Genomic DNA, 27,467 nt, shown 5'->3' on the forward strand with positions numbered 1-27,467 from the left:
GTGGCTTCTTTCCAAAGAAGAAGAAAAAAGGGCCACTAGATATGCCCAAAGAAAGGGAAAGTGATGCTCCTTCAAATGAATAGACATTAACAGGCTTGATGATTTGGAAATAACTAAAATCACTTTATTTCAGCACTTTTAGCATCTGAATTCAAAGCAAAACAATGCAAGCAGTGGTACTGCTTTCAATAGAAGATCCCTTGGTATTGAAATGAATATTGGATCAAGTCACACTGTAGGTAAAGGTAAAGTGTCCTGTCAAATTGATTTCAACTCCTGGCGCCCACAGAGCCCTGTGGTTTTCTTTGGTAGAATTCAGGAGAGGTTTACTATTGTCTCCTCCCGTGCAGTTTGAGATGATACCTTTCAACATCTTCCTATATCGCTGCTGCCCGATATAGTGTTAGCGGGGATACGAACTGGCAACCTTCTGCTTGTTAGTCAAGCATTTCCCCACTGCGCCCTAAAGACAACAATAAATTGGGTATTTGGCTGTTTCCCTTGGTATGACCAAATATGTGATGAAGAAAAAGACTTCCTGTGGAATCCTGAATTGTTGATGACATTTTGTCCACCAGCATTGTATCTCAAATTCTGATAAATCGGATCCTTACTGAGGGAAGGATTTGGGTTTTCCCCATGGGGCTTCTGTTTGGGTTTTTGTGGTGAAGATAAAAATAATAAGGTTTCTCTGTGAGATTCAGATAGTTCCAGATAGGTTCTGCAGAATGACTAGTGGGGTACATGGAGAGAAGGGTATATTCTGTAATATCCTATGTAAAATAAAATTATTGGCTGACATCCTGACTAATAAATGTGTGTAGTTTGAGGCTCTGCAGACCTGTAGTAGGAGCCCATGCAACTCCCGTTCCCTAGTATGTATGCTGTTGCACCAGAGCCCTAATACTTCTGAGCAGTTTCATTGGTTTCCAATCGTACTGAGTGCTTCCAAAGTGCAGGACATGCTTGGAAGTATTGAGGCTCTGGCACAACAGCACTAGGAGACTGGAGGAGTTGCACGTGGGCTTCTGCTGTGTGCTCCCAAAGCCTCCAACCAGGTGCACTTTGTTAGGATGTCAGCCCTTGATCAGAAATGCTGAATGTTGAGACAATATCATATTTTATGTAGACAAATCCCCCTTTGCCCACATTTTCTTCAACATGTGTCTAAATACCAACTAGACTTATTTTTAAGTCTTGCTAGTGTTAAGTAGATGATATGATCTGTTCAGTAACTTAAAAGATTGTTATCTGATGTTTACAGGCATAGTTTTTTTAGAGGTAAGGAAGGCCACTACCTGATTAAAATCCAGTTCCCAGGCCTTCATATAAGGAACATTTTGTGTTCCAAGTAATGAACCCAGTAACTTATCAGAGAAGAAATAGCTCCTTTAAAGTAGTAACATCTGTTCTTGATTAGGGCCTTAAAGCTCATAAGGGGTTGCATTATTTGCGGTATTATAAGGTTGCTCCCAAGAAAGTGCTGCATTTGGAGATATTCCATCCAAGGAAGTTGATGGTCCTGCACTTTAGCTTGGATAGAGAGTAAAGAATCCTCTTTGAACAACTTACAAAATCTATAAAGTTTAACTTTCTCCAAAACTGAAAGAAGACTATATTCAGTCTTGGGCAGGACGAGGTATGGGATATAAAAATAGAGACTGAGCTCAGAGAAGGGGCAATTTGGGATTTCCGCCTGTTCCAAATAGATAATGCAGCACACAAGGGGTTATACTACAGAAAGTTTCAGTGTGAAAATCAGGCCATTTTTTTCTTAAACTAAGAACACTTGGGGGCAGGAGGGGGGGGAAATGGTCACTTCTGAAATGCAGCTCAAGGATTGGCGCTGTGGTCGCCAGGAGGCAACAAAGACTCTGTATCTTAAATACTCACACAGCACTTCACAAGTAACAGTCTTTATGGAGGTGAAAGCAAATACCATTATGTAGGGAAAATATAGTGTGTAAAGTAGCCCTCCCAAAGACCAAATGGCAGGAAACAGGAAGTACCTTTTCATCACGTGAGCAGCTATTCCTTTCAGGCAAGCAGCTTGTTCATTCCATTACTCAAGCAAACCTGTGAATAGGTGTAGGCAGATGGGTAAGCTGATGAAATTTTTAGCAGGCTAGCAAAATGTATTCATGTATAAGACGGGGGGGGGGGGGGACAATGCAAGTTAAATGGAGAAATATTGCCTTCTCTCAATTTCTGAGCATTACATCCTGTTGAGGATAAGTATGGTTTTCCAGTAATTTCCTTTATATCCAGAACTGGAAAAGCAATTCAAATTCCTGGGTGGCAACATCAGGTTGTTTTTTTTTAAGCACCTGTTTGTCCAGTGATTTTTACAGCCATGATTATTTCTTCTTGTCCTCTTAGCTCCTATCTGAATCAGTTGCCCTTTTATTTCAGCTGCATGATGAGCAGAGGTCTTCCACTGAGTTTCCAATTGCGTTTGAGCTTTTTTATTGATTAAATTTATTTAAAACTTTGAGAAGGAGAGGCTGAAATTGTAAAAGAGAGGGGGAAAGCCATTTCTCAGGAATGCTGCATACTCCAAACCTTTTGCAGATGATGGAAATAGTAGACAGGAAGGATAGTCTTGTGGTTGAAGTCCATTACCATCCGTCAAAATGTCCTGGTTTCCACTCTGCTGATGTCACATACTTCCACTTATGCTTCATTTAAAAGCCATGTCTGAATATGCCATTTATGCCCTATTTTCAGAGTGCCAGTCATCTCTGTATGATCCAATTGCTTCTATGCCAATATTAGTCTAGTAACACTTTCCTGTTTTACCAAGTTAGATGTTCTAAAGTTTGTAACTCTGAATACTCAACTCCACGATCACCATAGAACTGCTATGTTTTTACAAGTTTGTTTTATTTATTTTTAAAAACTCCCTCCCACCTTCTAGTAAATCAAAGTGACTAATAGAAATGAAAACAATTTAAAATATATGCAACATTAAAAGGCAAGTGAAACAGCAGTAAAAGACAATAAAACAATAAATTAACAGCAAGAGCAGCATTAAAATATTATCTACCAAAGGCATGTGAGACTAAGATTGCCTTCACCTGGGGTCTAAAAGGTCATCAAGAAGGTGCCAGCTATGTGCCCCAGGAACATTTTACAGCCGTTGACTGTGTAATGTTGACTGAGAAGACCTTCTATGGTTTTGCCACTCACACAAGATCTGAAGGCAGAGGTACCTTGGGAAGGGCCTTTGATGAAGATATTAATAAATGGACAGTTTCATATGGGAGCAGGTAACCCCAGTAGAGATTTTTAGTGTAAAATTTGACACTTAATACCTGGCATTCATTCCAATATATGTAGTGAAGATAAAATGTTTTTATACAGACAAACCAGATAGACATTGTTTGCAAAATGCTAGAAAGGGTGGGGACAGATTGTAGAGAATGTTTAGAGAGAAAATATAATCTGAACTTCCATCTCCTATTGAAAACTTGAGAATAGACAAAACTGTAGTGGCTGCTTGAATCTTAAACCACAAGTATGAAAATCATATATGCCTATTGGTCTAAACTCATTCCTTTGATATAATGTGGCCTTAGTCTTTATAATGATAGAAAAAACAGTAATATACATCTTATCTCCTCAGTGCTTGAATGGTAAAATTAAAGAAAATTCCTTCCCTCAGAAATATAATTAACCTAATATACAAGACACCACTCATTCACATTACAAGATGGTGGTGGTGGTGAAGAACATAGCAGGCTGCCTTACACTGAATCACACGATTGGTCCATCTAGCTCAATATTGTCTACACAGACTGGCTGCAGCTCTCAAAGGTTTCAGGCAGGAGTCTTTCCCAGCCCTTCCTGGTGATGCCAGGGATTGAACCTGGGACCTTCTGCATGCAAAACAGATGCTCTACTACTCTGCTCTGCCCCCATCCCTAACTCTAAACTCCATTTTTAATTTAATTTAATGCTATTTACACACAGTCTACCAGATGTTATTGACTGGACTTGGTACTTTAATTATTGGGCCCTTTCCAAGGGTCTAGTATAACCAAAGAAAATAAATATTTTTATTACTATTTCTTGTTTGCACAGTCAAACAGGTGTTATTAACCTAGGATTAAGGACCTGGGATGCCAGAATTTTGTTATCAAATGTTATTGTTATAGGTATCGCCACAAAATGTAGGCTGTTCCCAGTAAAGTTGTTTGTTGTTATTATTTGATTTATTAATGATTTGCTGAGTGTTTCTTGTGGGAAATACAAAATGTGAAGGTGAGGCATCCAAGAAACCACACCTAGTCTGAGCTCTCTTAGAACATGTTGATGATGCACAGTTTCCCTTCCTGGTTATGTGGTCCGTACAAGAAATTACAGTGTAGATCCTAAGCATGAATAGGCCCTTGCTGCCATGAAGTACTCAGGAAGAGATACATTGCCCTGCCCTTATGTATGTGTGTGTTTTGCTGGCCTAGTCTTTCTATGATTCTTGTTGATTTCAGTAGGGCTGCTGCAAGAGAAGTTCCAAGTCTGTTTTGCTTAGCATCTAGTTCTTAGTATCTTCTATCCATTTCACCATCTAATTCCAAATACATGTGCACAACAGAGGTATTGCTAACTAAAAGCCCAGACCCTTCAACACTCTGCCAGAACATGCTAAACATAAGTGAATGGCTCTTGCAAAAGGACATTTTTGAACAATAAGAATTTTGAACAATTCCTGCTTTAAACCTTCTAGATCAAACAATTAAGGCTTGAACTGCAGCATACTGACTACCAGGTCAGGGCTAAACTACAAAAGCCAATGTAGTGTGAGAGCATGTTGGACTAGGACTATAGAGACTTGAGTTTAAGGGCTTACTGGACATTCTTGAGCTAATGCTCAAGTCACCAGTCACTATCTCTCAGCCTAGCCTGTCTAACAGGGTGGTTGTGATGGTAAACTGGGGAGGGAAGAACCATGTATGCTATCCTGAATTCTTTGCAGAAAGGGCAGGGTTTTTGTTTTTTTTTTAATCAATAAATCACAGAAATGGGGGGTTGACATTATTTTAGTGTGCAACAGATACACCACCACACAATTAGGAGCAAGATTTATGAGAACCAAATAATCTGCATAGCAGATACAAGATGGCTTACAACATTCCCAATAAAACAATGATGAAAAAATAATATAAAATGCAGTGAATTATAACTTTGTATTGTATTTGACTTTGAGTGCATAAAATACAAACAAGATAAAAAAGAAAAAAACATATAAAAAACAAACAAGAAAAAAAAAGGAAAAAAGTAAAACCATTGATCCTAAAAACTTAATTAAAACATGCTTGCTAGAAACAAAACTGTCTTAAGTGCCCACTTAACAGCAGGCATTGAGGGCCAAACAGATCTTTCTAGGGAAGTTATTCCATAATGGGTACCACAGCTGAAAAGACCCCCTCTCCTTTATATCAGCCAAAATTCTGACCACAAAGAGACTACAAGAAAGGCCTCAGAAGTAGAGCAAATCTGACTTGTTCATTATTTACACCACTTTATTCCAGATGCATGTATACTCCATCGACAAGTGTGGGAATGTCGGACATTTTGTCTAGCCTTTCTAGCAAACATCATTATCCCAACCGAAAACGCTGGCTGGTATCCTGACTAATAATGTACACATGTAATGAGGGACTGCAGGGATGTGACTGTGGCTCACATTCAACTCCCCCATTCAACTCCCTACTTGCGCACTGTTGCTCAAGCAAATGAAACGTCTGCACTCTGCCTCTTTGAAGAGCATCACTCAAAATGAGTTGGGACTGTTATTGATTCTTCTTAATAAATGTATCGGAGTCTGTTGCTTCTTTTGGTTTGCAGTAATGCCCTCCTTGATTGGTTTCACCATTAAACTGTTCACACTCATTGTCTCCAATGATATTAGAAGTCCTCTTTACCATCAAATCATACTACAGTATGGCTTCTGAGCACTCCTTATTTTATTTGGCAGGCACTACAATAGTGAAAGCACCATTTCAATTGCTTGTGTATGTTTTGGACATAAAAATGCTCCAGAAAAGTTCTATAGGATATCTATTTATTGTTCAATTTAATATGAACAGTATGATATGGTGGATATGGTGTCCACATGCTGGTGATATTAAAATAGCAGTGAATTCTTTTCTGTTACTTATATCATTTCATTGCTTTTTGCATTTTAGAAGTCTCTTCAGCAGCTGTGCTCTCTAGGTTTCTCAGGCAAAGTAGCTTCACTCCAGGACTTGGTGTTCATGCAGCTAGTTAAGTCTTCCACAAATGCACATCCAGCATGTCGTGGGATATTAATATGTTGTTCCTTCCTATGCTGATGAGACCTGCTTTTGAATCATTTGGTTCTTATGAGCTCAGGATCCTAACAAGGAAGGTTTTTATCCTTCATGGAAGTGACTTCAGCCTGTTAAGTACAGCATGTTAGCTACAGAGTCTGATGGCTGATCCACCCTAGGCTATTAATACTAAAAGTGTTTTTACATCTGAAAGTACTAATATTAACTAATCCAGACAGCAACCCTCTTTATTTACAAATGGGAAAACTCAAATGCAGAAAGGTATAATAACTTTCCAAGGCAATTCAGCAGTGGATGGAGAGAAGAGCACTAGGCACCTTTTCTATCTCAAGTTTGCATTGTTTTTTCTGTTTCTCACATTGGAAGAGAGAGACGTTTGGAACAGATTAATGTATTTCCTCTCAGTCTGAGACTAAAACCTTTCTCAAATCATTAAATGGACTTCCCCTTCCCCCATTTTATGTTTCTTGTGCTTAGTACTTTGGCTTCTATCAATAACCAGAGGCAAGTCACTAGAATGGAATATCTCCCCACCACCACTCAATTACAATTGTCCAAGCACTCACATAAGGGGGGGTTAGACACTCCTGTTCAATAAAACTGGGCAGATGCATTTTCAGAACAGCTGTTACTTGAAGTTTAATATCATGGCAACAATCCATAAAAGCTTTTGTTTCGGTGGATAGATGACACCTTAAATTCTACAGTCTTGCTGTCATGGATAGTGTTTGTGAAAGTGATTTAACTTTTCTGGGCATTGGTGTCCTCATTTCAGTAGGGAGAAAGCCTGCCTTCAAGAGTTGCTATGAGTCTATGAGTATTAGTTAATATTTGTAAAGTACTTGACAATGAAAAACTCCAAATAAATATTTAAGTGCTTGACAAGGAGCAAAGATTTGGCCTTGTTCCAAGTTGTAAGTAACTCATCTTCCTTAACCTGCCAAATGAATCTAAACTAGTCAGAGATGAGATTCATTCAGTAAGACATTCTGTCACTATGTAGTTCATAGAGGTGGTACAGACTGCAAATAGAGGGAGGATTGAGTCAGGAAGTGGTTTTCAGCCCCTGTCTGCTGGCACCAACTTAGGAAGTTGGCTTATTATGTACTGAGTAAGACCACTGAGTAAGAGAGGAGAGCTGGTCTTGTGGTAGCAAGCATGACTTGTTCCCTTAGCTAAGCAGAATCTGCCCTGGTTGCATTTGAATGGGACAATTCAAATTGCATTTGAGTGTTCTACATGTGAGCACTGTAAGATATCCCCCTTAAGGGATGGAGCTGCTCTGGGAAGAATATCTAGGTTCCAAGTTTTCTCTCTTTCATCTCCAAGATAGGGCTGAGAGAGATTCCTGCTTACAAGCTTGGAGGAGCTGCTGCCAGTCTGTGTAGACAGTACTACACAGCTTCCTATGTCCATATGTTCACTGGTCAGTTTATCTCAGTATTGTCTGTACTGACTGGCAGTGGCTTTCCAAGTTTCAGGCAGGAGTCTTTCCCAGCCCTACCTGGAGATGCTGCCAGGGATTCAACCTTGGACGTCCTGCAAGCAGATGCTTTACCACTGATTTATACACAACCCTGCTTCCAAGTTTAAGCTGCCAAATTTAATTTAATACATGTGGAGGCTCAACACATTTATATTGCTGGCATTCAAAAAATGATGGCACAAAAATGACCAACAGCCAGCAGGAGAATCAAAATGCCTGTTTGAGAGATTTGGATACAAGACTAAAGTTGTCCAGTTCGGCACATTAAGTTTTTGTACTTGTTCCTGCTCAGGCCTTGCTCTTTTTCTCTGGTGCTTATCCTTTCACTTATGCAGAATTGACTAGCCAGAGTGTGAGGGTCCTGCCTGTTTAGTTTGGACCACAGAAAACTAGATTTTCCTACCATAAACCCACACTGGAATGCAAGAAGGTTGAGTTTGAGCTTTATTGCCTATTTTGGTAAAGTTTATTGATTTACAAGGAGATGGCTGAATCCTGAAGATCAATGTTTCCTTATCCTACTAAATATTGCCTAATTCTGCTAGCCAGAGAGAGAGATGTTGGGGTTCTCCTGGCTTCTTCAGAACCATGAGCCTTCCTGTTGTTCTCCTGCTGATAATGTTGGGTTGAACAAGGGCTCCTTACTCTACACTCCTCTTTCTCTCCTGGGCAGCCAGGAGGCCATTTTCAATCCAGCAGGTTTTCCAGAGAAGGGATACCTCTCGTACACACAGCTCCCTGCTCCCATATCTCATTCCACTAGCCAGAGCAACGTGGCCCATAACATTATTATGCCCCTTGTTAACACCACACTGCCCCTGCTGGACTCCCTTCACCAGATAAGGAACCCCCTTCACATAAGAACTGCTTTACTTGATCAAGCCAAGGTCCCATAGAGTCCACACAATGTTTCCAGGAGTGGCCTGCCAGATGTCCCTGCGAGACTCACAAGCAGAGCGTGATGGAGATTCATGTTGTTTGTTCCTAACATCTGGTAATCATAGATATAAGCTCATTTTAAAGACAGCAACTGAAGTACTCATTTCTCACACAGTTTTAAGAGGTGTAAAGAAGCATTTGATGATGATTTTTCTTTCTTTAATGAAAAGAAGTAAGCAGGATAAAAGGACTTAGCTAAACATAACTTATTTCTGTAGGTTTTTGTACTAAAGGATAAATTGCTGTTTTATCCCCTAACACAACCAGAATTCATTGCCTTATATTCATGATGCAATAGTGACAGGCTCGGGAAAACTGAACAATGTTGGCATTGGCATGCATTGAATAATAGAAAATGTCGAAGGGAGAGTTTAAAGAGTGGTGCATTCTGTAAGGTACTAAAGAGGATCTTGAACTGGGATTACGAGCAGCCAGTCTCTGTTTCCTTTTCTGCTGCACCTCCTGCACTGTAACCCTTTAGCAAGCCTAGAGATTAAGCCTCCATGGATGGCCTAGAACAGGTTTATGCAACTTCAGCCCTCCAGCTGTTTTTGGACTACAGCTCCCAGCATTCCCAGCCACAGTGGGCAATAGTCAGGGATGATGGAAGATGTAGGCCAACACCTGCAAAGTTGAGCAGCCCTACCCTAGAACATAATACTGGGCTGAATACGATCAGCTGACCCATAGCATGGATGTGGTCAGCTGACCCCTTGGCCCAATGGGAGCTTATTGGACCCCATAAAACGTCTGTCCCCAAGCTAGCCAAGTTGTTTGAGCAGCTTGTTTCAGCCAGTCACACAGACTTGCTTCACCTGTTTTTTCCATACCTGACACTAGCCCACTCTGTCTTTTGCCTCTGGTCCTCTGCTTCATGTGTCATATCCAGTGTCTGAACTTGGTCTCCTGTGCTAGTTGCTAATCTGATACCCCTATCCTCAAGTACGTCCTGTGCCTCTGACCTTCCGCTCCTTACCCACTTGTGTCCAAACTGGACCAGTAAGGAATCAAGGGGCAAACCAAGGACGAAGTGACTTGGGAAATTTACCAGCCATGATAGGTGAAGTGGAGGCAAGTTGAAAGGGAAGGATTGGTCTCAAGATATGAGGAAATGTCATGCTCTGTAGTTGAACTCTGGCTGAATGTTCTCTGTCTGGTGAGGAGTATTCAGGAATGTAATTTCCCATCTTGGTCAATGTGTGATAAGGTGGTTTGATTCCAAACCATCTGAAAGAACTCCAGCTACCTTTTAACACATGTGAACTAATTTAAGTCTTGTCTGGTCTTCTTTCTTTCTCTCTCTTTACTGGAATCTCCATAGATTACCAGAGTGTATTAAATTGGCAAGGCAAGACAGCATGCTCAGGATCTCTTTCTCTTAGAGCATACCTTAGCTATATTAAATAATCCTGAGAATGCACTTTTGCTTGTGAATATAAGACCTTGCTGGATCAGCCCAAACATGGCCTAATGTGTTTTGCATGAATCCCAGCAACCAGTAGGTGCTAGGTGGTCCACTGGAAATTGGCCAGTATCTACCTTCTGCCCTCTCCTGCTCAGAACTGTAGCTGTACATCAGTTAAGCTCAGGACTTGGGTACAGGAAAACTTGCTCAGACCACCTACAATCTACACTTTTATATCCACTCTGGGGTGTCTTAAGGAACATTTAGTTGAGTTTTCTACTGTCCCCATTCCCAAAATATGCTGCTCAATTCCAGGGCACATCCACTTGGGAACACTGATATTTCCTTACAAGAAGAAATTTCTCTTGTAAGGAAACGTCTTGTTTTTCTGTTCAGTTACCAATGTGTCCTGGTATTGCAAATGAATAGGATATTGCCTCATGTTTTGCTGAACTCTTGTAGTTGCCATTGTCAGGGACACTTCTGTCATGAGGCAAACGTAGGCGATGACTTCAGGTGCCGACGACCTCAGGGTGGAGAGTGTAGGCATCCTGCCCTCCACTGCAGGCATCACCCCATCTGCTTGCTGCAAACTGCTGCTGCCCCTCCACTCTCCTGTCTCACCCCATTCCTGTCCCTTTTTCCTTCACTCCCCCCTCCCAGAGAGTGCTCTGCCCACCCCACTAACACTGCCCCTTGGGCCAGAGCCCACAGGCATCCCTCTTCCCTACTCTTTCCCCTCTGTATATTATCCCCTCCTCTTCTCCACCCCCTAGGCTCAAGTTTTCAGATGCTGCCCCTCTTCTGTCCTCTTTCCCCTTGCCAGGATCACCGTCTTGGGTCATGCCCTAGTTGTCCACCCACCAACCTGCTACCTTTGCTCTTACTTTAGCATAGCAGTGTACATCTGGCTGCTTCGCTTGGGGTCTGTCTGTCACCACCACAGCTGCAGCAGAATCGACCAGATCACTCTCTGTCTCTTGCCCATCCATTGCTCACTGCCACCATCTCCCCAGCACTGCCCTTGTCTGCCTTATCTTCTCCACTCAAGCGTCCCACAGAAAAGTCCTTTCCTTTGAACTCCCTACGCTTCCTTTTCCCTTTAATTCTGTGAGATGGCAGCAGTGAGCAACAAGACAGCCAAGCGGGCAAACTGGTTGGTGTGGGCAAACTGGTTGGTGCTGCTGGAGAATTGAAAACCATGAGCAGATCCTCCTTCAGTAAGAGCAGTAGCCGTTGGACAGGCAGAGCATGCCCTGGGGGGGGGGAAGACAGGAAAGGGGTGAGCCCAGGGAGTGGGGGAAGAGGAGTGGCGAGAGGAAAAGAGGAGGCAGGCACCAAATGGTTCTCACAGCTGCAGATGGTTGGTTCTCTTCCCAGTACCTCAGGAAAAGCACCTTTTCCTGTCCAGGAAAAGAGGAGAGAAGCAGTAGCATTTGAGGGCTACAGGCCAAGGGGCAAGGCTGTTGAGGCATCAGGGTGAGAGCAGTGTTTCACAGCCTGCCTCATGCAGCCAAATGCCTTGAACCACCACTGACCATTCTATCACATTTCCAAACATTTCCATTAAAATCAACAACAATAACAAATATTCCCCAGGATCAAAACCAAAGGGTCTAATAATTTCCTCACAGTTCTTCTGGTTAGGTTTCCATGTGCTTAGTTTTTGGATGTTCGAGGAGAAAGGCTTTGCATTTCTGGATGTGTTTACAAGCACACACACACACACACACACACCACAAAAGTCCAAGCAGTGCTGAGGTGTGCGACTTCATTTCCCCCCACATTCAACGTAAAAACAATGCTTCCTTTGTGACTGGTATAATGGTATAACTAAGTTAAGCCTGCTTCAGAATGCTTAAGGATCTATAACAACATGGGATTTTCAAAGAAAACAACACAAGAGATGTACACTACCTTTAGAGAGGATGTGAAAGTGTATTTTGTTGAATTTGTACGATTAGAGACCAAACTCTGGATTACACAAACGTTCCATGACTGGATCTGCCACCATTTCTTTTTTCTTTTTTAATGGAATGCAGCTGGGAGCGGGGTGCTGCCAATTTGTTCAGGGCAGTGGCACTGAGTGAGGAAGTGTGTATTGTTTTCCTGAGTAAAAATATCTGCTGTTTGTTGTATGGAGGAAAATGCATTCCCCCACCCCACCCCACCAGCCAAACAGCTACTGTGGGAGTGACCTTGACTGAGGAAATGGTGGAGGCAGGGAAGAGCAGCTCCCTCCTCACCCAGGAAACCCCCCCCCCCATTGCTGAATTTCATTAAAATGAAAATGTTGGGAGGTCCAATCACAAGTGTCCCACATAACATGTAGCTGTACATCTTTAGTATAAATATGCTGAAATAATTATATGCTAACATTTAGGTTTTGTTGAAAGTCCAAATTATAGGAAAGATGTGCTGACAAAACCAACTTGATTTATTGATTTATTGATTGATTAAACTGCTTTGTGAACTTTTTGTTGAAAAGTGGTATATAAAGAAGTTAAGCAGATGCTCATATCCCTGAATTAAAATCAGTGTGAATAATAGTGCTTCTCTTTGGCCTCATCATGTGTCCAGTTCTGAGTGTCAGACTTTAAGAAGGATGCTGATAAACTGGAATGAGTCCAGAGCAGGGCCACAAAGATGATGAGGGGGTCCGGAAACAAAGCCCTTTGAGGAAGAGTTTATTTATGTTATCTATCTATCTATCTATCTATCTATCTATCTATCTATCTATCTATCTATCTATCTATCTATCTATCTATCATATTTGTAGACCTCCCCAAACTTGCATCTCTGGGCAGCGCTCGTTGAAGGAGCTAGGCATATTTCTCCTAGAAAAGAGACGACTAAAGGAAGATAGGAAGCAGTCTTAATATATCCAAATAGCTGTCACAAAGAAGAAGCAGTGAACTGGTTCTTTGTTGCTACTGAGGGCAGGACTAGAGCCAGTGGTTTGAAATTACAAGAAAGCAGATTGAGGCTAGACATGAGGAAGAATTTCCTAACTGTAAGAGCTGTTTGACAGTGGAATAGTCTGCCTTGCAGAGTGATGGCCTCTCCTTTTTAGAGGCTTTCAAACAGGCTAATTAGCCATCTGTCAGGGATAGCAGTTCCCTGCTCTGAGCAGTGAGCAAGGGATTGAACTAGAAGACTGGGTATGTCAGAATTCGTACCCCTGCCTCTTGAAGGCTTCAACCCCTTAATGACCTCAGTTATTGGGGGTTGGGCTGAAGGAGCAGGGAAGTTTAAATAAGCAAAAACCCTGTCTCCTCAGGCTTCCTGCCTCTGGCTCTGTCTAACCACTCGTCAAGCATTAATGGCCTTTCTCAGGACTTGCTGCCCTCTGTCTACCCCTCATCATCACTCTCCATCCTAAATACTTCCCGGCAGTTGCTGCAAGTCTTTCAAGAGGCCAAGTCCTTATCTTCTGGGATTTCATCCTCCCGTGAGTCTGTGTTCTCCATCTCCTCACCTCCTGCTGTGGATCTGCTTCCCTACTACCTCGGTTGTTGCAGTGGCTGATCCTTCCGACTCCAAATCAACTACATCCTCGAGCTTGATCACACCCATCTGCAGCATGACGGATCCTCCGCAAAGACTTCCAAGCTCTCTTCCAAATCTAAGATTCTGTTATCCAGATTGGATAAACTGGAACAACACTCCTTTCAAAAGGAGTTAGGCTGAAATACTGAAAGTAAATCTACACCACAAACTTGCTTTGGTTTAATATCAGTGTCAACGTCTCTCTCTTGCTTCCGCTATGGTCCAAACCCGGGTGACCTCAGACACTATGCTCAGGGCAGGGCAGTTTAGATTCCATCTCATGAGAGCTGTTGCTCCCACAAGAGGGAAAAGAAACTGCCTACTCCATGGGGACTGCAGTCTCTTCCCGTAAAGTCAGGTCCGGGGCTCGGCAGCAGGAAAAACAGAGCTACTAGAGACCCAACAACCAGTATAAAAGGATAATTTTCTCCAAAGAACTGGAAATTGTTGTTTAATGAGGGTATGGAAATTCTCTGTGTTTGAGATATCTTACCTTCCTTACTGAACCACAGTTTCCAAAATTTTCCCAAGGTGAAGGAGTGACTGTTTTCAAGTATTAATGTAGATACATTGCGCGTGCTTTTTCATAAAACACTCAGCAAAAAAGAAATTGAGTTAGGTTGCTGTCTAGCAATTGTTGCCTAGACAATTCAGTAACTCTTCAACCATTAATAAAATATACTACAAATGTCATGCAAGGATAATATAATTCAGTTGTCCTGCTCTGAGAAATAACAATTCATTCAGTTCTAAAAGGCAGTAATAAAGATCCTTTGCTTAAGTCTCATGTTGTCACCTTTGTTCTTATTTATTAACTTGATGCTAAATTGCTGTTATGAAAGGTTAGAGAAAATAGCCGCAGTCAGCCATAATGCAGGAATGTGCTGTGCAAGCTTCACCCCACAGCTCTGTCAATGCCCTTTAATTCGTCTATTATTCCAGACTTGGCTGCTTGCTCTTGAGTGATGATTTTTAACTCTGTAGTGGTTAACCATGAATGGGGTACTTATAAAAAGTGCCAGACTGATAATCCTGGAATATGAAGTCATCAGTTTATTCATACGATACACAGGTACAGGGTGGTAAATAATACTGAAACCTTGCAACACTATGCAAAGAAATTGCTTTGGGTTTAGAAGAGAGAACTTCCTCTCTCTGCCCACTTAATTTTTCACATAATTTGTCCTATTGGAGAGTGCAACAATTTTGCAGAGGGTTCTCTGTGACAAAGTGCCATATACATAGGACCAGTGAATTTCCCGTCATGACGGGTTGTGTATATCTATAAGGCATGTTGGATTCCTGTTTTAAAATGTTTGCTCCCCAGTTCCCCATCCCTTCCTTTCCAGGCTTCCCATCTACACAGGAAATCTATTTAAACTGAGGAAGCCTGTTCAGAGTGTTCCAGGCCCTATCTAGTGCATGCCTTGCTGCACCTCCTTTTCCCTCAGAGGCCAGGCAACCTGCCCTCAGCTAGCAAGGTATAAACCAGGCTGAACAGAATCTGAGTTGCTCTGGGCAGGTTCCCTCATCTGATGCCACCCCTTGTCAAGTCAGTTGCCACAGTGCCAGTACCAGATTTGTGGCCAAGTGCCTTTGTGGACCCCCTTGGGATGGGGCAGTATTTCTGTTGACCGCCTTCTTCTTCTAACCTCATTTTGTGGGCTTAATTACAAGGCTTGTGTACATTTAAAAATATAAAGTGTGACCATAACAAATACGTTCAAAATGTTTATACTATATATACTATATAGGTACATTAGTCAGGGAGCTGTGATGGTTGCATTTCATTGTTGAATGTTCTCTTCATTAAAATCCCAGCTTTGCCCTTGAGTAGTATGTGAAACGATCCCTATGTGCGGACAGGTTGGTTGGGAATGCAGGGGTGGAGGCTTCTGGTTTGGCGGTGACTCTGACCTCCAGGAACAGTTATCTATTTTTATAATTAATTTATTTAATTTATTTAATTTATTTAATTTATTGATTATAATTAATTTATTTAATTTATTATTTTTATAATTAATTTATAAAAATCACTTATAAGCTGCCTTTGCTATATGCATGTTTGTGTACAAGAACATCAAACAGGATAAAATCAAAATCAAATCTACTTCACAAAGTACAAATAAAAAAGAGTGTGAAAACAACAGGTCTAATGAAAACTAAAGTTTATCTATTTATTTAACACATTTTTATACTGCCCAAAATTTACATCTTTGGGCGGTTACAACAAAATAAAAACAGAAAGTAAAACATTAGTTAAAGCAAAAACAAAAAGTTTAAGAGTTTAAAGTTCATGTGTGGCTTTAATCACACCATTGGTCCTGATGAGCTTGCTTTTGTTGTTTTTTTGTTTTGTTTCCTGGAGATAGTATGCATGGTGGGAGATCTGAATCAGGACCATGGTGCAGGGTAGGGGGACTGTAATTCCATCTCTGCCGCAGTCTCAGTCTGGCTCTAGCTCTTGCACATGTGCAATGTGTAAGTCGTTCTCCCCCAGGGTAAACAGCACATGCCCATAGGGACGGAGGATAGCCGGAACAGCTCTGCAGTGGGGAGATATTGTTGAAATCCCTAACACAGCCTAGAGTGGGCCTCCCCGTGTACTTTTAACAGGAAGAAAAGAGAAGCACCCCAGGGCTGATGATGTGACTTTAGTCCCAACCCACTGCAACAAATGCCAGTTGGAAGAGGTAGGTTTTGCAACCTTTCCAAAAACTGAGACCTGTCTGAACCTAGTGCTTCATCTTGTTAGAAGGTGTCAAACCTTACTCCTAAGACATGTCATGTGGTTTCAGAACTTCTTGTCAGAATATCCAGTTAGGATTTGGGCATTAACTTTTATTCTATTATGGCTATTTTTTAATCAGGCAGAATATAACATCTGAAAATAAATAGAAACTGTTGTTTTAGTCAAAATATGACACAAATACATTAACATGATATCACAGATTTACTACTGAATAGCTTTACTTTCTAAGAAACCTGAATTCACCTAAACCTTGTTTTCTGTAGTGAGGCGCTGCGGAAGGAAGCACGTCAACTGAAACGTGAACTGCTAGCGGCAAAGCAGAAGAAAGAAGAGAGTGCCTCAAAACCCAAAGAGAACAAAACTGAAGGTAAGAGATAAGGGAAAGTGACATGTGCTGAAACTTGTATGCTGATTCAAAGGGATATCTTCTCAGCAAAGGCAAGGTGCCAGATATCCTCAAGATATCCAAATGTCTTGTTCAGCTTTTACTAAAAAAAAAAAAAAAAAGCAATCTGTAATACTGACTCCTGTTTCTTATTGTCCCCTTTTAACCTTCTGCTTGTTAAATTTAGGGAGCCTCACAACAATTTACAGAAACATTTCTTAAGTTTTTTTCACAGCCACACAGTCCCTTGCAAGTCTCAGTGATTGCAGCCCCTTTACTTTATCCAATGTCTATTTCTTTTATTTTTGAAATGTAAATGCCACCTTTCAACATAAAATAGTCCCAGCATGATTTACAAATTGGGAAGAGCAATGCAATCTGAACAAAATAAACAAGCCTTATAAAAATAAAATAGCAGATAAAAGTTGTATTAAACAGTTTTAATATAACTAAAATACTAGGTAGAATAAGAAAGTATTCACTGGGTGCAGGGAAGACATCAAAGTAGATGCCAGGCAAACCTTCCGTGGGAGATTATGCCACAAGGGAGGGTTCCACTGCTAATAAAACCTTTTCCCCAGTTGCCACTTGCTTCTTGTCAAACAGCAGGGGCACATTGGTAGATGATCCATAGAACTTAATAGGAACGCAACTGAGAACTGAACACAATGCAGTTCTTTCTGCACAGCCCATCCCATCCCCGGTTACATTTCTTTGTCAGTGACAAATAAAGGATACCCAGAAACTGGGGTGGACTTACTTGTCATTATTACAAACTGTTAACTTCTGCACTTTTATATTGGTATGCTCTCAAATTCTCATGTAGAGCATAACTATTGTAGGATTTCAATGGCAGGTTTTTAGTTTGTTTTACAACTAGCTTTTCTTTCTTACTTTTTGCCTTTGTCTCCACTGTGCTAACTCCCATGCTTCAACCATGCCGGCATCTTTTGCTGCAAGAGCAGCAGCAGCAGCAACCAAAATACATCTTTAAACTTTTGCTTTGTAGTTTTGCTGCCAAAACAGACCAGGGGTTTAAAATGCATTTAAAAATACCTCTTGCCGACAGCTTGCAAAAGTCAGACCTCATAAACCTAATTTAAATAGTGGGATTATTGCTGATGATAATACTGTCTGCAATAAAACAACAAAGAGTTGTATGACACATTAAAGACTAACAAACATATTGTGTCATAAGGTTTTGTGGGCCAAAACCTACTGAATCTGGAATAATTATGCCAAGGAAGAAGGAGAGGCTTACACTGGTAGATTTAACACGCTGCATAGTGTAAAGATAGGAGGTGCAGAAAGAATAGAGGGTTGATACTGATACTATAGGGAGCCTTAGGGAGGGGCAGGAAATTGACATATTAATTTGTGTCAGTTCAATCTTAGCGCCAAGCTCCACATGACCTCTATCAGCCTCGAGAGCACCCCCTCCCATGAGATTGGTCACGACATCTGAACCACCATTCTCCAGTTATCCTAACCTAGAAAGGAAGTGCATCTCGTGTGGGGATGGAAGTGGGGCGCACAAGCTCCTGGACTGAGGGAGGTGTTGCAGAGCTTGGCTTCAGCTGAGGTTCTGTGCCAAGTCTAACACACACACACCCCGCCCGTCACATTGGTCTTTCTAGTCCATATCTCTGACTGGCAGTGGCTCTCAAGACCTCAGAAGAGATCTTTCCCATCATCAGTTTCCTAACTCATTTCCCCCAGTTTCTAAAAATTATCATTGTCAACAAAATAGTCTACAAAAAAAAGCTTACCATTGCAACAAAACAATTTCCTTGTATTATATCATGCCTAAAGTATTAACCTATAGTCCAAAAATGTCTTACATTTACCGTAATACACATAATGACTCTGTTGTATAAACTTCGTCCTTTAAGAAAAAAGTTACTAACAAAACAAGTGGATTTTCACATTATCTTGCATTTTGTTTATCCAATAGTTTAGAGAGCCCACTTGTACACAAGATACTCTTGTCTTTCCCCCTTGTTCTAATATAATTAGTGAATTTCATCATTACTGTATTCCATTAGGGATGTGCACGGAATGGTTTGACGCTCCATTCTAGGAGCGCTGAACCAGTTCTGTGGACTGGCATTCGAGGCGGTTTGAGAGTGGTGGTGGTGGACAACTTTAAGAGAGGGGAGGGTGTTCTTATCCCTCCTGCCGCATTTCCCCCACTGGCGCTGTGTATTCAAATGGTCCGGTGGGGCGGCAGCATACCCCGCTGCTTCCTTAGACCGGAAGTGCCGGAGGTTCCCAGTGCATGTTTCCATGTTGTGCATGCAGTGTGCACAAGCACACATATGATGTGCGCACACGTACCAGGAACTTCCAGTCACTTGCAGTCCAAGGAAGCAACGGGGCAGCAGGGAGATACACTGCCGCCCTGACAGATTGTTTGAATACACAGCGCCAGCAGAGGAAATGCGGCAGGAGGGGTCAGAACACCCTCCCCCACCCTTAAAGTTGTCCCCCCTGCCTTCGGACTGGCAGGCGCCAGTTCCATGCACATCCCTATATCCCATATTTTATTATTTTTTATTATCATGCCAAGTTGGATCAGAATTTCTCAGATCTCTGCTAATTACCAGCCTAGCTGCTATCAATAAATTAATAATTAATTCTCTATCCTGTATTAATACAATTGTTCTATCTCCAAACAAAACAATTAATGGATCTAATGGTAAATTATATCCTGCCATTTCCTCTGTGCTATGATTATCTAATATCTGTCTCCAAAAGACACTTATTTTTTAACATTTCCAAAAAAATATGCATCAGATTGGCCCTTATACTTCTGCATCTCTAGCCTTTATCCTGACATGCTGGGTAAATTAGGTTTAACTTGTATGGAGTAAAATACTGATGCAACATTTTCTTGCAAAAGCTTTATTTTAGATTAATATTCAGGGTAAGCGTAAGGATATTTCACAGCCAAGTCCATGTTGCATTTGGTATCATGGCCTTCAAATCCATGTCCCATTTTATACTGAGTACTTTTTCTAACTAAAGATGCTAAGAATTGAATCTGGGACCTTTTGAATGCAAGGCATATGCTGAGTTGTCAAGGCATCTCCCTGAAGATGTGACCCTTCTCTTCTTCACTGCATGTGCTTGTCAGGGAAGTGAACCTAGGATCCCTGACCCAAAGGAAGAATCATGCCCCTAGAGCAACAAACTGGACTCAAATAATTCCAGCAGTCATAGGCAGGTTCTGTGATGCATTTTATTTAGCATTGTAGCTATAAGATTTCAGATTATGCAGTCTGCTGTTCAGCAGTTCATCCTTCTGGGCCCTTAAAGAGAGGTGATAGTAGATACTACTTTTGTATGCATAACTTTGCCATAGATTAGCCTTAGCCTCTCAATGGGTCAGGCTTGTCTAGTGTTTACTAGTTTTCTTTGCTTGCTTGCTTGTTTTCTTACATCCTGTTTACTAAATTATCTTCCTAATAGATTTTTGTATTTAATGTTTGATTCATATTTGCAGCCAATAAGGCTGAGCTCTATATATCTGCAGGTTTAGGCAATTTTTCTAATCTGCTTTGGAAAGATAAGGTGTCAGTTCCTTTCTGCTATATTATCAAAACAATGCCTCAGTTGTGAATTGGCAAAAGTTAGACCAGAAGAGGCAACCTGAGCTTTGACAATAAAGAGCGGATTAAAAGCAGCAGTTATTTGAGATATCCCTGGGGCAATTTGCAGGTCACTTTCAATCACGCAGAGCCATCAAGTGGAGATGAAATAAATAATGCTATGGCAGTATACAGACGTTATTAGCACCCAGAAGAAACATGCATTTTAGGCCGAAATATGACCTTTCACCTGTACCCTGTTATGGATATTTCACCTTCCAGCTATTGAGGAATGCTCTGCAGTGAAAGGTCAAGGTTTTATACTATTTCATAATATAACCCCCTTCTAAGCCACACCTGGTTGCTACTCCAGACTTTTAAGATATGCCTTGTATAGAAGATTGTAAACAACCAACCCACTGTACTGCCAGCATAATAATAGTGGTTCAGAGAACACTTGTGAGGCTTCTGTCAGTCCCAGCTCCTGTCAAGTTGAGAGCAGGCAGACAGAGATAGCAACATGGGAAGCTATCTTCTGCCAAGTCAGACCATTGGTCCATCTAGTCCAGTATTGTCTATATAGACTGGCAGTGGCTTCTCGAAGGTTGCAGGCAGGAATCTCTCTCAGCCCTTAGCCCTATCTTGGAAACGCCAGGGAGAGAACTTGGAGCCTTCTGCATGCAAGCATGTAGCTGCTCTTCCCAGAGCACCCCATCCCTTAAGGGGACTATCTTACAGTGCTCACACATGTAATCTCCCATTCAACTGCAAACCAGGGTGGACCTAGTTGAGCAAAGTGGACAATTTATGTTTGCCACCACAAGACCAGTTCTCCTCTCACTAATATGTAGGGACACAGGAAACTGCCTTATCCCGAATAAGACCATTGGTCCATTTAGCTCAGTTTTATCTACCCAGACTGGCAGTGGCTTCTCAGCCCTATCTTAGTGTGTTAGTCTAGGACCAGGAAGACCTGGGTTCAGTCCCTGCTCAGCCATAGAGCTCCCTGAGTGACCTTGGGCCAGTCACCAGACTGATTGTGAGGGTAAAACTGCGGGAGGAAGAACTTTGTATACTGACCAGAGCTCCTTGGAGGAAGCGGGGTGAGAAAAATGTAATAAATAAAATACGAATGGGGAATGTGAAGACAATTAATAGCTAGAATAGGAAGCAGCAAGAGCAGAGACTCTTTGTTGTTCAGGCTAGTGAGCAAGTGTGATAGTAAAGCCTTTGTAAGGGATCCAGGGTTATCACCCCACCCACACATTGTTAAGTAGGCTTTGTTGATGGTGGGCCTGGTTTCTCTGCAGTTATTACTTTTGCCTAGAGTTTTGTGGTAGTGTACAGGGTGGATATTCACCTGACATCCTATTATGATCTGCTGGAGGTGAGGTGTAGTCTAACCCAGGGCATGGCTTCACCTATGAGAGTGAGGTGAAAGGCACAGGTCAGAGGAACAGATGTATCAAAGAGTAAGCATCAGTCATTGCCAGACAGGCTAGGATCAAGAGCCAGAAGATGAGGCTGTGCAGGAGCATCAAGAGTCAAGTTCAGCCAAGCCAGGGTCAGGAGTCAGAAATGTACAGGAGCAGGCATGAGTTGAAGTTCCAACAACCAAAAGTCAAGCTGGGAAGTCCAGTCTAACTCAGGAACAAAGTCACAGCAAGAGCTCTCACAACCATGTCGCTTCAGCAAAGTCCTGAAGCAGACTAAGCCCTTATGAAAGGGAAGTGGATCCTGGCCACGCACTTTGCTCTGAAGGGCTGGAGAACTTAAATGACGTGGGCTCTGTTTTGCAGTTGCATGCTGTGTACAAGTGGAGGCAGCTCTGTCTTGGCTGGTGGATCATCTGCAGAGTCCTCCAAGTCCAAAGATACTGGCAGGGGTGCATCCTCTGGTCGTAGTGGAGGAGGAGAAGCTGATGCAGCCAAGGCTTCCCATCCTGGTGTTTCTCCTGGGTCTCATGCAACTGACGCTTCTCCTCCCGTCACTTCCTCTAGTCACAGGGGGGTGGGGAAAGATCTGCTGCCACTGTGGCCTCCCATCTGAAGTCATTTCCCGAACTGTCTGCGGGGACTCAGGACCTGGGGGCATGACACATCTTTCAGGTCCCAGTTTCAGGACCCCTCTGTGAACTTAAGGAAATTGGCTGTTTCTGTGGTGGGCAGATCTGTCAAAATTCAAACAGATTGAAGCAAGGAACGACCCATTACTATTATTCTAGAGATCTTTTTAAAAATTATCCTGTAGCTGCTAAGTAGGAGCAGCACTATTAATGTATTTGAAATTTTTCTGAACAGAATCCTTGGTTAATAGTGCTGTTATATCACAAAGGGATGGGCTACTGGCCAGTGAGATTCTCAGAAGAGAAATTCACAGAGACAGATACAATTTTCCTTTCTACTTAATCTTCTTGAACTATAATACTAAACTTTTTTGTTCATTTTATTAATCCTGCCAGGATTAGCATCTTAAATAGCTTACAGTTAAAATCACCAATCCACATAAAGGTACAATAATAACTAGGAATAACTTGACGTGTGGCAGACAGCTTCTGGCAATTGGTGATAAAATCCAGGTTTCAAGCTCTTTCCACCAGAGGGATGGATAGGAGTAGGTGCAAATGGGCTTGAATCTCAGCTAACAGTAAAGATGCTAACTCCAAGAAGAAAGCCTTACATTGGTCGGCCATACTAACATATGGGGTATGGCAGAGCTGTGGCCCAATTTAATGACCCTGACACCAATATAGTCAATGATTATTGTCTAAAAATGTAGATTGCTGGACCCAGATTTGCCCACAAGCTCCATATTTGCTAGAGTCTTCTGCTGACAATGTTTGCTCTGCCAGCATCTTGGCGTGGTACACATTTACACATAATCTCCTGTTGTGGTCCAACAATGTGATCTGGATTGTTCAGGCTAATTTGATGTTTAGAGACTATATTGGATTGCATGGCCACCTTTATTACCTTGATCTAATTATATAATCAAGGGGGCTGGTCCCTTTCAGCCCTATGATTTTATGATTGTTCTTCCATACCTTCTAAGGATTGTCCCATTTATTTTTGAACTTTTGTGTCAGTCTCTTGAAATCAAAACAACTCATATTTTCCTTGAAACTACCAGTGGTGGTAGTTTTCCAGCAACCGTTTTGTGCATTACATTACATCTTTTCCTCCTTTAAAAAAAGAAAGAAGAAAATATCCTGGGGCCAACAATAATTTCACTTGCTCCTTGTAAAATGAGACTGGCATTGTTTCAAGATTTGTCAACGCTGTCCCATCAGATTACTATAGAACGGGATGTATATGTGAGGAAACTAAGTGCCGAGGGGCAGATCAAAATCATTGTTCCCTCTTCTGAGCCAGCATACATGTTCGAGCCACTACTCTGTTGTCATTCTTGACCCACCTTAATACTGGAATGATGGTCTTCTCATTAGATACGTGTGTGTTGCACAGACAGTTGTTCTTCTCTTAGTCCCCAAGGAAAAAGACAGTCAATGTAAACATTAGGCTTACCAATCAGAGAACTCCATAAACTAGGATGTCATCTGAGGAGCCCTTCTTGGAACGTCCCAACCATTTTGTTTTGTTTTGTTTGTTTGTTTATTTTACATATTTTTATACCGCCCAAAACTTACGTCTCTGGGCGGTTTACAACAACAAAACTTAACTTAACTTAACTTAACTTAACTTAACTTAACTTAACGGCTGCAACCAAAGAAGACCACTTTTGTGGTGGGACAAACCTGGTCAAAGTCCTTGCCAAAAGAGGCCTGCAAGGTTTTCTTATGTACCACTGTTTGTAGTCTGGCTAAGACGAGAGGCCTCTGGCAATATGTATGCAAGGCACTGGATTGGATCCAGATAGTTGTGAGAGGTGTTCTGCCCATAGGAGAAGAGTTTCTTGCCCCTTCCTCCGTGCTGCAGGCCCTAGAACCCCCCAAAAGGTTGCTCCCAAGAGTCAGGAGACTGTTAGAAATACTGTGAGATACAGCACAGTAGATGATTCCTTATTTCCATCCCTATTAGAGGCTGGAGCCAATTACATTGGGGCCTAATATCTGGTTTGTTTATCATAAATATACCACTGTAAGCATCTTGCATACAAACAGCTTAGCTGATTTTCAGGGGAAAGTTCATTAAATAAATAAATAACACTAGCACCTGCTTCAATGGCATTATGTGGCAGTTGCTCATTTGTTTTAGATTATTCCCCAACGAAGAGAGATTCTCAAAACATGTTGCGGCAATATTTTATGGAAGTTAGGTAATAAAGATGCCGTTTGTCCCAGTGGCTTCTGTTTCTTTTGTTTTTTGTTGCTGTGGTTACTGGTGATATTTCATACTGTTTGGACAAGTATGGAATGACTAGCACCCAATTTAAAAAGAAAAGAAAGAAAGAAATGTAGCTTTAATGACGTAACCAACTAACAATAATGTGCACTATAATTTCAGTTTTTGTACATCGAGGTGCAACAAATAATTTGAGTGCAAGGCCCATATGTAAAAGAGCATTGAGGGGACGATCTCCACATGTGAATAGAAAATGTTTCTTCCTTTGTCTGATAATTAGTTGATTCTCATTATACATGAAATATATTTTATTATGAGACACTGTAGAGGGTTGGTTTCCCCCCAATGTGTGATGTATTGTGTTGGTTTGTTTGTTTTTTAATTTTTTGAAGAGTAGATTCTCAGTTCAGGATATTTTTCTTGCTATCCTGAGGTGAAATGTTCTAGTGCTAGTTCATGGCAGCTGAAACTCTGTAAATATGGAATAGAAGTATAGGGGTTTGTTTAGGGGTGTGTGTGTGGGGTGTGTGGGTGTGGGTGTGGGTGTAAACTGCTTTATCTCTAGAGACCTGTCAACCTTGTGCTAACCATTTCTTTTTAAATTGACATCAAGGCTTAGTATAGATTTACTAATCTGAAACCTACTGCATTGCTTTCCCTCTGTAATTATCCTTTGATCTTCTGCTGCCATTTTGTTGTTTAGTTTCTGTGTTCTATAATCATGTAAAAATCATTCTTGATTTGGCCTTATCATTTTTGTGAATTCTAAATATATCTCAGTACTTTAAGACATCCTTCCAAGAATACAGTAATCGAGTTGTGTTGAACAGGCAGATAAAACAATAACAAAATTGAGGAAACTGTGATATTAACACATTTAATGTTTATTTTCAGAAAAGCAAATATCTTTCCAATGTTGCATCCTGACAGTAAATGTTTCACTACAAAATAAAGGTGTCTGTTTATCCCTTTAATTTTTTGAAATAGTTTATGTCTGTCTTAAAATGCTAACAATTTTTTAGTCAGTACATCCATCCCAACAAATTATAGAATGTTAAGAAGCCATTCTGTAATTGGTGGAGGGGAAAGGTTTCCAGGGCTGATCTCTTACAAGTTTTACTGCAAAATTCCTTAATAAATTCACAGATTTTCAGCCTCCAACAGCTTTGTAAAATGTTTATTTTATCTATCTATCTATTCGATTTTTATACCGCCCTTCCAAAAATGGCTCAGGGCGGTTCAAATTTTTATCTCTGACTTAGTATTTCTAATATAACTTCAACAATTTTTGATGCCAAAATATTCAAGCAAATGAACAACTCCACCAGACATGAATAAATCTGTAGTTGTACTTATTTAACTGCAACGAGTTCTTAAACAGCTTATTGATTATCCTGCATTAAACTGTTTTGCTGCTTGGTTTTTTCTGCTTAGCAGGAAGAGTGAAAGATGATGAAATCTCTTTATGGCTTTTAGACATGTTGCTTTTCTCTTGTTGTGATTTGTGACTTCCGCATCCAGAAAGACAGGACAAAACAAGAAAGCTGTCAATTGTTAACATTATACCTAAGAGCAGCAGCTAGTTTGTAACAGCTTGGAGAGGCAGTGCCTGGAGGCAGCATCATTCAACATCCTGGAGGGCTAGTCTTGGGCATTCAGGAAGAGTAATATAGATTAAGGCATAGTATTGCTGAAAGCTAGAAACCTGAATCCAGCCTTGCAGATAAAGTAAACATTTGTCATCTTCTCACCTGGAATTTTGTATTGTCTCTTGATTCTATGCTTGTTTTAATGTACTGATTACTAAGTCATTTGATTTCAGTCCTAATTCTTTTTGGTTACCATTGGCGAATAAACTGCACGGCTATATTGTATTTGCATTTCTTTTATGTGCTCATTTGATCAGCATGGTGCTTTCTATTAACCTTTTTATAAGCCTAGAACTTTACAGGGTTAAAGAAATAACATAGATTTGAAATGTTAACTTCAGGCACAGTGAGCTGTCATGATGATGTCTTCAGTTGGGTTCTGGGGGAAATAGGGCAAAGAAGAAAGGCATTATCATGAAGATGCCTTAGAGTTGCTTGACCAAACTGAAGTTTAGTCAGGGTCAGAGTTTGAGGGCTGAGAAACTAGTAGACTGTCTAGTTGTATTCCTGCAGGCTCCCACCCACCCACCCACCCACCCACTGTAAACTGGACAAAGAAGCGCCTTTCAAAATGGTGATTCTATTTAGCAGGGGGAAAGCAACTGGCCCTGTTAACTCACATGATGGCCTCCAGTGGCCGTTGGCTGGTGTCTACCTTGTTTTTATTTTCTGATTGTGAACTCTTTGGAGACAGGGAACCATCTTTCTTCTTATTATTATTTTTCTCTGTAAACTACTTTGAGAACATTCTGTTTAAAAGCAATCTATAACAAATAAAAATAAAGGCAGAATTATTTTAATTTTAAGGCAGTAAAAATGATGGAAAATGGATTTATACAAATGTCAGATCAGTAGCATTCAGAATTGATTATTTATGTTTAGGGCTTAACACATTTATATTCTTAAACCAAGAAGGCATATTAGGTTGAATTGAGTCAATAGGTTGGTTCCCAGGCTCCCCAAAGGTATAAGGCTTTAGTCTCCCATTAGATTATATTTTCATACATAGACGAATGCAGAATATTAGAAAATTTCTATAGAAGGCCAATTACATATTTATTTATTTTATTTTTTATTTTTACATTTCTATACCACCT

At 41.1% G+C, this 27,467-nt stretch overlaps 1 protein-coding gene across 5 annotated transcripts in view; it reads left to right on the forward strand.

The window, feature by feature from the left end:
• CWC27 (CWC27 spliceosome associated cyclophilin) overlaps window positions 1-27,467 on the forward strand; it is a 175,671-nt gene that overhangs the window by 86,344 nt on the left and 61,860 nt on the right. For 3 of the 5 annotated variants that reach the window (XM_053296184.1, XM_053296185.1, XM_053296186.1), the window contains exon 12: window positions 16,709-16,812. In XM_053296184.1, coding sequence (XP_053152159.1) covers window positions 16,709-16,812 — 104 coding nt within the window. Of the gene's footprint in view, window positions 1-133; window positions 246-5,531; window positions 5,898-16,708; window positions 16,813-27,467 lie in introns of those variants that run through there. The other 2 variants (XR_008316166.1, XR_008316167.1) reach the window with 2 other exon arrangements.

The sequence above is a fragment of the Hemicordylus capensis genome, chromosome 2 (assembly GCF_027244095.1).
Source record: "Hemicordylus capensis ecotype Gifberg chromosome 2, rHemCap1.1.pri, whole genome shotgun sequence".
Classification (NCBI taxonomy): domain Eukaryota; kingdom Metazoa; phylum Chordata; class Lepidosauria; order Squamata; family Cordylidae; genus Hemicordylus; species Hemicordylus capensis.